The 13,211-nt window shown below is 39.6% G+C and overlaps 1 protein-coding gene across 2 annotated transcripts in view; it reads right to left on the minus strand.

Moving 5' to 3' along the window:
* The window catches only part of SLIT3 (slit guidance ligand 3), a 400,487-nt gene that overhangs the window by 39,090 nt on the left and 348,186 nt on the right, over window positions 1–13,211 (minus strand). For both annotated transcript variants that reach the window (XM_083718777.1, XM_083718776.1), the window contains exons 28-29: window positions 9,687–9,826; window positions 127–220 (exon numbers count right to left, since the gene is read on the minus strand). In XM_083718777.1, coding sequence (XP_083574903.1) covers window positions 127–220; window positions 9,687–9,826 — 234 coding nt within the window. The remainder of the gene's footprint in view (window positions 1–126; window positions 221–9,686; window positions 9,827–13,211) is intronic.

Below are 13,211 nucleotides of genomic sequence, written 5' to 3' on the forward strand. Positions count from 1 at the left end.
CACATGTGGAATTCCATAGGCATTTCTCGAAAACAACACTCAAAGGAAATTTGTTAATTAGGATACATGCTCCCCCATGTAGTTTACAATGGCCCATTCTGAAACTATCAGTATGTGTTTGCTTACCTGTATTCTTTGTCAAAAGAGATACATTTGGAGTCATGTTTGCAAGGATTTAGCTCTGGGACACAGTGGTTGATCACCTCATCACATAGCTCCCCTGGGGTAGAAACAAATTAAAGAGGGCTTTAAAAACAACTCTGATGTGAGACATTGGTTAATTTTCTTGAACTATTGTGGAAAAATGGTTTAGGGACAAATGGCCATTGAAGAATAACAGATTAATGCAAAGGTCTGATGGTGTGCGGACTACAGAAAAGTGAACCCACAAACTGTTGAACAAGCTGAATCTTGTGACACAGATTAAGGGCTTATCCACACTTACTGTTCCTCTGTGCTTTCAAGGCGCAGTTCGCTCTCCAAAGCTCCGTGTCAGAGTGATCTTTTCTTCTTCTTCAATGCTTTCCTTGTGAAAACCCAATCTTTACCACTGAATTGGAGCAAACAGCAATTTGGGGTTTGGGTGGATTGAGTTTTGCTCCAATGCAGCAGTAAATAGTGGGTTTTTGTGGGGGAAATGCTGGGGCAAAACTATAAGCTGTCAAACATGAACCTGGAAAGTCCAGACATGCATGGAAGTCAGAGCAAAGGTAAGCATGGATGAGCCTTTATTGTGGCCTAAGCCTTTGTGGACAAGATGAAGAGACATCTGATGAAGTGTTATCAGGCCACAATAAACCTGTTTGCCCAAGGTGCCACAAAAGTAAGTTGTTTTTGTTGCAACACACTGCCACAGCTGCCCTCTGGATTTGGAGCAGCTCGCTACCTTACACCAATAATTATATCCATTGCAGTGAACAGGTTTTACAACAGGATAGAGAGTAATATCACATACACTGTTCCTTGCTTTGGCACAACATTAAGCTTTAACTGGTACTTGACCACATGACAAGGCCCCTGGATCCAGCAGCAAAGAGAACTAGTGACTCATTTATTAACATGTGGAGTAACATTATTGCTGCAAAAATGTTTTGAACAAAGCACTAACTTTCATTGAGAGCCAATGTTTTATTTTTCCTGCAAGAATATTGTAAGTTTATTCAAAATGGTAAAAATAGTCTATTTTGTAATGCTAAACAGATTGAAGACTTCATATGATTAATAAACATCTACTAAAAGAGCACAGAACCTCCTGAACCCAAAGAATATGCTGTCTTCTAAGTAATATGGCCCTCAAGGGCAAGGAATAGTTCAGCTGGTTTTAGTTATTACCTGTTCAGTTAAGGTCTAGTTTTGTATATTTAACTACTAATAATGAACAGATCCACAATGTTCAAATCCAGCCTTATTTGGTTACACCTTTGTAACTTAGACTTGAGATATTGCCCATGGAGGACGCAAAACCCTTTTTGTATATGTAATATCTGGTTTATTAAACCCTTATAACATATTTGTTCTAGAAGTCTACTGAGCAGTTTGAGCCACAATGTAAAATTGCACAGATAAGTCCTATATATGTAGATAGCCCAACATGCATTTCAAACACATAACTGTCTCTAAATAGCCACAACAAAAAAACTTCCACTGGCAAAAATGAAGCTGTAAATATGCAAACAGATCAGAGTCAATTCCATATTTTGCTATATATTCAGCTTAATGACAAAACTCATTACTGGAGGGGAAAACCAAACAATAACATCCTACAATATTGCTAGTGCTTATGGCTAAAGCACTGTGCACTCACAAACCTGAGCTAAGTGTCTGTTGTAAATGATGCCAAAAGGAATTGAACAAAGTCAGAACCACATGGGGTTCCCCTAACTATAAATAATTTATGGCACTCACCTTGCTTGAAGGGAGGGGAGCAGTGTTAACTCAAGTCAGATTCAGGGGAATGACCAAATGAGTATTCAAAAAGTATATGGTTGTGTATAGTTACAGCACAACTCAACTACTTTCATAACTTGCTGCTGGTTCCCAGCAGACACTCCAAAGTGCTAGGCCTATTGCGTATCAACCTGGGATTTTCTTACAAAAGAGGGGAAATCAGTTTGAGGTAGTACTGGAACAGTTATAAATCCAGCTGACACCTGTTCAGTTCTGCAGAGAACGCCAAACCAGAGCGTTTTCTTTTATAAATCAGGATAGTGCATATTATCTTGTGTACAGCACCTAGTTATGTTGGATGCTTCAGTAATAATAATTATTTATATTGTCTGAGCACATGGGGGAAAAACACAAAGCATGAATTTATGCTGGCATTGCAGATTTGTTATAATGAAACTGCATTCAAATACTAAAACAAATGTTTGGAGACTGGGGAATCCAGGCAATTTTCAGAGCATCACAGCTACAAAGTAGTAGAACCATCTTACCAGGAATTGGCACCTGTCAATAATGGCACAACTTATTATGGAAATGAGAACTTTGCTAAAGCAGAAATTGAATTTTTCTAGTACCAATGATTTGTTGTAAATATCTTATATTTTGTCTGTTGGCCAAACATATAAAGCTTAATTTTATTCAACAAGTCATCCTTCACTAACAGACAGAACTATTGCCTGAACTACTGGGTCATGACCAATCTCTCCTACATTTGAAATCTTCATTTAAAGAATAAAGATACAGGTTCAGATAAATAATTAAATTATATGCCATCATTTTTCTCCACTGATATCATTTATTCCCTGAGACCACACCAGGCTGGAAATCACTATAATAAATTCAAGTGTAATTAAGAACACAATTTTATACTCATTGATTCAATGAAGCTTCCTTCCAAGTAGGTAGAAGATTGTTCTCTCAGTGTCATATTTAGTAGCCAACTAATACACTTTTAGAAAAATGACTTTTAGCAAAATTGAAGCAGTGCTACTTACTCCTCAAATTTGTCAAGCCCAAAAGTAATTTCTGAAAGAAAATCTTAAGAATTTTGTATTTTCCCAGACCATATGTCATCCCTATGCCTCTACAAGAAAGCTTCTTCCTGATATATAAAAGATATGAGCTACCATCTAGTTCCTTGCTCTGCCGAACTACAAGACCTAAATCTGCCATTTTAATTATGCAATAAGCAAGAAATCTAACCTTACTTCTATCATTTCCACAGTAACTGAGCTGCTCATCACATCGTCTCCAATGTGCTTATCCACATGGAACTGTGGGGTAATTTTGGCACATGATTATTAAACCTACAGATTCACAACATGAAGCTTAATTCTTGTTCCTGAATCACTTCTCAATGACATCACATTTCCTAATCTCAATTTTTGCATGTAAACTAAAACATATAAGCTAGGATTTTTTAATCTATTATTATCACCTCTATTTTATTATATTTTATTTGTAAAGCTTTGAAAATTACAAAATACTGTGTAATACATTTTTAAAAACAGAATTCTCTGCCTTTGGGCTGATTCTTTGCCTCTAGGTATATATGCCATGTGTCATAAAAGTTTTTTAAATTGCATTGCTTGAAATAAAAAGTATCTTTTTCAGTACCATACCAAACTGAACAAGAAACCTAAAATGTAATTTACTTGATATACCAAATTATATTTTGGCTTGTACTAGCATCCTCTAATGTACTAATATTTTCATATTTTGCATTTTTTAATGCAACAACAACCACCCACCACCCTTCACCCTAATGTTCCATAGCAGGTTACATTAAAAAAGTTTAAAGTAGCTTAAATTTAAAATAATATATGTAACAAACTTTATCATGCACTGGATTAATGTGTGAATGACATTCCTACTTGCACACTAGGATCCTTTAGCGCTGCTTTGTCTGATTTTTTTATTCGTACAATTTAACTCATAAAATATAATAAATGAGCAATTGGTTACTAAGGGGAAATCAAAGCAACAAGAACAGGAACTGCCTAATCGAGAGACAACTCACAACTGCCAAAGTCATAAGGAATGAACAGGAAGAAACTACTTAAATTTAAAAAGCAGGAAGGAGGAAGTTTCTAATGAAAGAAACAGCAGCCCTGAAAAGCCTCAACAGCAATTTGCTGTTATACTGTTATATATGTTTCTGGCTGGCATTTGAGAATTTGGGGTTGTTCCACAGCTACACAGTTTAGTAAGTTTGACAGTGTTCCTTAGGGGCAAAGCACTTTAGTTTCAGTTTCATTTCTGTTATTTGCACAGTAATTGGTAGTTAGGCTCAGGCAGACACTAGTAGAAGCCTAGTCCTCAATTCAGTGCTACTGCCTGGTTCTGGCATTATTAAATATACTGGATTGGCTCATCCTGCAATTACATTTGCAAGACAAAATACTACAACAAATCAGGTCTGTGTTGTTCTGATGAGAACAACACAAAAAAATTAGTAGAATACAATGGACTCGTGATGTCAGTTACATTTCCAGTAAAAACAGAACAAATTATGATATTCTAAATGAAATGGCTAGTGTGCTGGAAGCAACCCATGTTGTAAATTCTGCAAATTTCTTCAAAACAATGCACAGATAACGTAAATAAGAAATATGTAGACTGAAACAGAGCATCTCACATGCTAGCAGGATTTTCGTTGCTCGATATAGCAGATGAAATGTTCTAAGTTCATGTGGAACTTTTCCTTGTCTATTTTTTTTTAATGGGAGACTCTCCACCTGTATGTCAGAATCTGGTTGCCACCAAATCCCTGTAAGCCGGGATGGTGGTGCAAGGTGGATGTTGGAACTGAAAGCGCAAAGGTCAAAAAAGCAGGATGCTGAGGTCTGTTTTGAATCCAGTGCTATGGCTATGGGAGAAGTCAGAAACTCTTGGAATGTAAAGCTGGAGAACCTTTCCCAGTAGACTCCAGTTGCATATATGTGTAAATAAGCCATATATCATGAAGACACCAGAAGCTCTGTTGTGCCTCATTGTTCGGAAACATAGACTCTGGGTTAAAGCGAGCCTGCAACCCCTGGAATCTTGTGCTGTTCAGAGATTGGGGTGAAATGTAACAATATGTTAAGACTGACTCATCCTGACCTCCTATGACTCCAGAACTAAAGCAGCTAAACAACAAGCTAACATAGAAACAATCTCCATGGAGCTGGCTTCATTTAATTATTTTGCCAATTTACCACAATGGAATTACCACATCAGAATACATGCCATTTGTTTCATGCCACATTCAATGTTTTAAACCCATAATCTGAATCATATTGTTTACTTGTTCAGTGGAAGGGGAAACTACTGGGTGCACCAACAACTTAAAAAAAAATATCCAAATTTTATTCCAATTTTAATAGCTGATTGGTTAAGGTAAAGTCAAATACCATGTGTTCTGTATTTCCATTGCCTGAATGTAGGGCACTCCTTACATTTGTTTTTAATATTAATTATAATAAGAAATAGGACATGGAAAATATTTTCAGCTTTATTCAGAAACATCATGTGCAGAGCCCAAAGCTAGAGGAAAAAAAAATATTGAAAGGCAACTCCCCTCCCCAAAAAGGCAGGAATAAAATGTGCATTATACAATTGGCTAACATTTGCAACCAACTAAAGAGAAAAATAGCATAAAGTTGCAAAACAGTTCATATATTTACTAGGACTTCTGGAAACAATCTTTGGCAAGGTTTTTTTCTTTAGCAATGTATATGCAGTGGGCAATGTTGACATATAAAAGCATTAAAGCAGACCCACAGTTCATGTAGTCCTGCAGCCCAAGGCAAGCAAAATGCTTCAGGGAAGCCCACTACTGGGTTATGAAGCCAAAAATCATTATTTAGGGTACAATACTACTATATTATGATTTGGATTTGATAGAGAAGAAGAGTTTGGATTTGATATCCCGCTTTATCACTACCCTACAGAGTCTCAAAGCGGCTCACAATCTCCTTTCCCTTCCTCCCCCACAACAAACACTCTGTGCGGTGAGTGAGGCTGAGAGACTTCAGAGAAGTGTGACTAGCCCAAGGTCACCCAGCAGCTGCATGTGGAGGTTACACTGCAAAGTAAAGTGTGTGCCACTTCTAGGCACAAAATCTTTCCAAGGTATTTCTGTAATCAAACAAGGTCACAAAAAGTAACAAAACAAGAACAACTCAACGCAGATTAAAAGATTAAGGAACAGAAGAGGTGCTTTATGTCAAAGGCATTTTTATTGGTTTCATATTTAGTCACTAGGGATAAAATCTTGACCATGTTTAAGCCAAAAAGAGATTTTTCTAGTGGAATTTTGCAGTAATTTTAGCATCTGTCTATCAAATGGCAATATTCTCCAGAAGAAACCTACAAAATGCCAGACCATTCTTAACTTTTAGGCATGAGAAACCAGCCATGCTTGATCCTTGTAAGGATGACATAATTCCATGAGAACTAAATTGGTACCACTTCAGATATTACTGGTGGTAAAATTGTTCAGCTGTAATATTTTTAAATAAGGTTAAAACAGTATTTGACCCTATCTTTATTCAGCTGTGGGATCATGCTCAGCTGTAATGGGGAGAAGCTTTCCTAGATTATGTGCAAAATTAACCTACATACTCCTTTTAGACAAGGTAGGTTTCATATTTCACTGAATTATACCTTACTTTCTCTGATACATCCAAGCTAAATTATCCAACCTTTAGTGTACTTTATCTAAATTCAAAGACACTTTTACAATCACTCTCTTTTAGGGAAAAAAAAATCAAATATACAACTATATGAAGAATATATAAATGAATTCCAAACTCTTTTGAGAGTCAGTACAGGAAATAGCTCTAAGCTGCACACAAGTCACAAGGCAGTAATAAAATTCTGTTTCCCTAGTATGATCAAAATAAATTTTCTTGAAATACAAAGCAATAATCTCTGAACCTAAATATCCACTCATTTCTGAGCAGCACACTTGAAATAATGAAGACAAACATGCAAGCAGGTAAACAAACCCCTGTGAGCTTTGTTATAGACTTAAGTGGAAGATGACTGAAAATCTTCCCCGCAGACTGACTTTTTGTGCCAAGAGCTTTAGATTTGAGCTATTCTGAGCAGAGACAGAAGTAACTCAATGAAAGCCACTATCAACGCTGAAATCCCATCCTAAGCCCCTCTTCAAAATTATTTCCAGCGAGTCTGTTGAGATGCAGTATCCCCATCCCACATCAAATGCTTGAAAACACCGTTTTGCTTATTTCAAGTTGAGAGGAAAGATGCTGTTTCGTTTGTGTCATTTTAATAATAACAATAAGAACAATAAGAACAATAATAACAATAATAATAATAATAATAATAATAATAATAATAATAATAATAATAATAATTTATTTATACCCCACCCATCTGGCTGGGCTTCCCCAGCCACTCTGGGCGGCTTCCAAAAAAAAAATATTAAAATACTGTACTACATCAAACATTAAAAGCTTCCCTAAACAGGGCCGCCTTCAGATGTCTTCTAAAAGTCTGGTAGTTGTTGTTCTCTTTGACATCTGGTGGGAGGGCATTCCACAGGGAGGGCACCACTACCGAGAAGGCACTCTGCCTGGTTCCCTGTAACTTGGCTTATCACAGTGAGGGAACTGCCAGAAGGCCCTCGGTGCTGGACCTCAGTGTCCGGGTAGAACGATGAGGGTGGAGACGCTCCTTCAGATATACTGGACCGAGGCTGTTTAGGGCTTTAAAGGTCAGCACCAACACTTTGAATTGTGCTCGGAAACGTATTGGGAGCCAATGTAGGTCTTTCAAGACCGGTGTTATATGGTCTCGGCGGCTGCCTCCAGTCACCAGTCTAGCTGCCACATTCTGGATTAGTTGTAGTTTCCGGGTCACCTTCAAAGGTAGCCCCACGTAGAGCGCATTGCAGTAGTCCAAGCAGGAGATAACCAGAACTTGCACCACTCTGGCGAGGCAGTCCGCAGGCAGATAGGGTCTCAGCCTACGTACCAGATGGAGATGGTAAACAGCTGCCCTGGACACAGATTTGACCTGTGCCTCCATGGACAGCTGTGAGTCCAAAATGACTCCCAGGCTGCGCACCTGGTCCTTCAGGGGCACAGTTACCCCATTCAGGACCAGGGAATCCTCCACACCTGCCCGCCTCCTGTCCCCCCAAAACAGTACTTCTGTCTTGTCAGGATTCAACCTCAATCTGTTAGCCGCCATCCATCCTCCAACCGCCTCCAGACACAGGACCTTCACCGCCTTCACTGGTTCTGATTTAAAAGAGAGGTAGGGCTGGGTATCATCTGCATATTGATGGACACCCAGCCCAAACCCCCTGATGATCTCTCCCAGCGGCTGCATGTAGATGTTGAAAAGCATGGGGGAGAGGACAGAACCCTGAGGCACCCCACAAGTGAGAGCCCAGGGGTCTGAACATTCATCCCCCCCCACCACTTTCTGAACATGGCCCAGAAGGAAGGAGTGGAACCACTGTATGACAGTGCCCCCAGCTCCCAGCCCCTCAAGAAGGTCCCAGAAGGGTGTTATGGTCGATGGTACCAAACACTGCTAAGAGATCCAGCAGAATTAGGAAACAGCTCTCACTTTTGTCCCTAGCCCGCCGGAGATCATCAACCAGTGCCACCAAGGCAGTTTCTGTCCCATGATGAGGCCTGAATCCCGACTGGAAGGGATCCAAATGGTCCGCTTCTTCCAGGCGTGCCTGGAGTTGTTCAGCAACCACTCGCTCAATCACCTTGCCCAAGAATGGAAGATTTGAGACTGGGCGATAGTTGGCCATCGTGGCCGCATCTAAAGATGTTTTTAAAAGAAGCGGTTTAATAACCGCCTCTTTCAGCGGGTCTGGGAAGGCTCCCTCATGGAGGGAAGCATTCACCACCCCACGAAACCCATCGCCCAGCCCTTCCCAGCTAGCTTTTATAAGCCAGGATGGGCAAAGATCAAGGAGACAGGTGGTTGGTTTCACTCGTCCAAGCAGCCCGTCCACATCCTTGGAGGTAACAGATTGAAATTGATCCCACACAATTTGACTAGACAGGACTCTAGCACTCTCCCGCCCCGGCCCTGCTCCCACGGTGGAGTCTACCTCTTCCCGAATCTGAGCGACTTTATCTGCAAAAAACTTTGCAAAATCATTGCAGGAGATCATGTGGCCCATACTGGGCCTCGATGTAACAGGTGGTTCTGCTAAATTGCGAACCACCTGAAAAAGTCTCCTGCTGCTGTTTTCTGCAGATGCAGAAATATATATAGAAAGCAAAACTATAAAGTAAAAATAAATAGATAAAAAATAGATATAACACAAAAAGAACTACTGACTCAAAGCATCAGTTACTAACTTCTCCTCTTGGAGCTCCAGCAAGTTTCTGGCAGAAAGATGGTTAAAAGCTACAATTAGTTTTCGTTCAAGTGTAAGGTTTTTTTTCCCAGCCAACCATTTACAAAAGCATCCCAAAAGGGCCCCAAACAACATTTTAAGAGTTTGGGAAATTTTAGATTTACTTACCAAGCCGCTCAAACCTGATACTTATTAAATCCCATGATATGTAATACACTCCAGCTTACAAGGAGCCTTTCACTAAGTGTCTGATGCTCAGAGAGTAGCAAGACCAGTTCACATTTTCATGGTTTATAAGAGCGTAGATATTTTCTTACCACTGCACAGTGAATATAAGCAGTTATGATTTGGTGGCTTGTATTCTTAGATCCTTGGGCAAATACCTTATATATTTGCTTACCTGTATAATTAGGGAGGCAGAGGCAGGCATAATTGTTTACTCCATCCATACAAGTTGAGTTGTTCTCGCAATCATTATCTTCACAGTCATCTGGATTACTTTCACATTTTTCACCCTCAAATCCAATAGGGCAGGAACAACTTTTAATAGAAGAGTAAACAAGACAGGAAGACTAATTTACATTTCAGACTGAAATAAGTTGGTAGCAGAAGCAGCACAAACCAGTTTTGCATGTGTTGACCACTAAAGGTCATCAGTATTGAACAAAGAGGGTTGGCACCCATGAAAGGTCCCCAATATCAACTATTGACAGAATCCAGCAATATCCAGCACTGAAGGTTCCTAATAACCACATCGGAAAACTAACTATAAGCCAGGCTTCAAAATTATTTGCTGGTCGTATGTCAGAAAGCCAATAACAGACACTCTCTGGACCGGACAGAAATGGGTAAAGCAGATATAAAAGGCCAGAGATTCAGGAGGGAGGGGCAGAATTGCAGTGGGTGATGAGGTAAGTGAGCAGGGAAAAAGGTGTCTGTTTCGCAAGCTGAAATGTAGCAGGGAAGAGAAGGCAGGCAGTCTGTTTTATGCTGCAGAGAGAGTCAGTGTTTGGGCTCGCTTTGAATCGGAGGCTGCAGCAATGGAAGAAACAGGACCCCTTTGGAATGTAATGCTCTGCACTCTATCTAGGCTCAGCTTGTATATATGTGTAAATAAACCATAAATCATAAACCAAAGTCTCTGCTGTCCCTTATTGTACAGAAGAAAACAAAGACTCTGGTAAGCGTGCCTGGTACCCCTGGAATGTTGCACAGCTCAGAGATTGTGGTGGTGTGTAACAATACTAGAGAGCTGTTTTAGTAATCTGCTTGGTTGGGGAGCCTATTTAGGCTGAAAAGTGAGATAAAAGTGAGGTAAAAATACTTAGATTAGATCTTAGATCTTAGATCTTAGATCTTAGATCAATTTATTGTCATTGTCCGTATATACACAGTATACACAACAACGAAAATCAAACACTCGAGACCGGATTCACATACACATTCGCACGTATCTCCAACACTCTCATCCTATGCAGACATAATCTATTAGAACATAACATAATCCAGAATATAACATAACCTATTTGAAGCATAGCATAACCTAAAACCTATCTCATTCCTTACTACTCACTGCTTGCTATTCCTTACAACTGGCCCTGAGATCATTATTTAGTGCAATCAGAGCTCTTGGATAGAAACTATTCAGAAGGCGTGTGGTTCGTGTTTTCATTGTCCTGTATCTTCTGCCCGAAGGCAACAGTTCAAAGAGGTTGTGAGCAGGATGGGTGGGATCTCTCAGGATATTGTGTGACTTCTTCAAGCTGCGAGACGTGAAGATCTCATCCAGGGTTGGTAGTTGGAGCCCAATAACATTCTGGGCAATTTTAATTATTCTCTGTAAAGCTTTTTTATCCATTTCAGAGCTGCTCCCATACCACGATAATATACTATAGGTTAAGACACTCTCAATGGTACTGTGATAATAGGACAGAAGTAGGTGCTGAGATAGATTCAATCCCCTGAGCATTCTCAGGAAATACAACCTCCCCTGCACCTTCCTCACAACCATATTAATATTTGCAGTCCATGAGAGGTCCTCAGAGATGTAAATGCCCAGGTATTTAAAACTACCAACCCTCTCCACCTCCTCGCCATTTATGTGCAATGGTAAAAATACACTTTTCTTTCTCCTAAAATCAATTATGAGTTCTTTGGTTTTTTTGGTGTTAAGCATAAGATTATTTTCTTTACACCATTGAATTAACCCCTGTACTTCTTTCCTATAAGCAGCCTCATCATTCTCACTAATGAGCCCCACCACTGTTGTATCATCCGCAAATTTGATGATTGTGTTGGACTTATGCAGTGGGGTGCAATCAAATGTGTACAGGGAATAGAGAAAGGGGCTTAACACACACCCCTGAGGGGCTCCTGTGCTTAATACTAGAGTAGAAGAATAGTAAGGTCCCATTCTCACTGTCTGCGGCCTATCGGTCAGGAAATTCCTTACCCACAAACAGATCTTCTGATGTATACCCAAATTGGTCATTTTAAGGAATAACCTGTCTGGTAGAATTGTATTAAAGGCAGAACTGTAGTCCACAAACAACAGCCTTGCGTAGGTTCCCTGTCGTTCTAGATGACTCAGTACAGTATGGACAGTGATGGAAATAGCATCATCAGTAGATCTATTTCTTCTGTATGCAAACTGGAACAGGACTAGAGTGGATGGAAGACCAGCCTTAATATAATCTAGCACCAATCTCTCAAAGCATTTCATAACGACAGATGTTAGGGCTATTGGTCTGTAGTCATTGAGAGATACCACCACTGACTGTTTAGGGACTGGCACTATAATCGATGTCTTCAGGCAGGTAGGGACAGAACCCTGCAACAGGGATAGATTAAAAATGTCCGTAAATACACCAGCTAATTCTGCAGCACAGTCCCTAATAACTCGTCCCATAATTCCATCCGGTCCAGCTGCCTTCCTAATATTAATGCTCCGAAAAGCACGTTGTACTTTAAAAAACAATAAAAATTGTATGATTAGTAGCCAACATTAACTGCATCTTTTTACATGTGACTGTGAATGCATGTTTGTGTAATAACTGAGAACAGGAATAATTCTGAATTATGTTTTATTTATTTTCTAACTCAAGTCTATAGCAGCTCACCAGCAAGAGGCAACACAACAAAAAAAGACTTAGCAATGTTTTGAAGATGTGATTTTGGAACATTTTAAGAAGTTCACTTTTTTATTTTTAAAAATATCCACATACCACAGTTTCACTATAAGAAGCATGAAATTTGTTTGTAGTTATACATACCACAATTAAAAAAAATTTGCACTTTAGAGGATAGATTCACTGAAACCCTCCCTCACGCAATATGTAGATAAGTAACAAGTTGCCCTCCTTTGCCCTCTATGTGTGAGAACTACCCCTTCTTATGATGCGGAAGCATTAAAAAAATGCAGCCCATCACTTGAGTATATTCTAGGACAGGAGTGGGTAACATATGGCCTTTCAAACGTTCCTCCCATCACTCCCAACCAGAATGGTCAATGGCCGGTAACGATGGGAGCTTTAATTCAGCAAGATCTGCAGGGCCAAATTTAGTCATCCCTGATCTTGAAAGCTACAGTATGTGTTGTGTACACTGGAGTCTGTGTGCTTCCTATGCAAAAAGCCTGAGGTGGGAAAACCGTAAATAAAATATGTAGCTGGATAAAGAAACAAACAAAGAATAAAAAGCAGAGGCAGGCAATTTTGTAGAAGCCAACATTGCTGAGTCAAAGGTATCTGCTTATTTCATATTCATGAACAACAAAAAAGGGGCAAGTGGTCTCTCCTGAGCAAAAGGAACAACTTTTCTTTTAAAAGTATAAGGACAAAGTAGTACACAGCTATATAGCATGACAACACAAAACTTGGATACTTGCAGACCATATGCCCCCAAAATAATAAAAGAACCATAAAAG

The sequence above is a fragment of the Podarcis gaigeae genome (assembly GCF_964106915.1).
Source record: "Podarcis gaigeae genome assembly, chromosome: 2".
Taxonomy (NCBI): Eukaryota; Metazoa; Chordata; class Lepidosauria; order Squamata; family Lacertidae; genus Podarcis; species Podarcis gaigeae.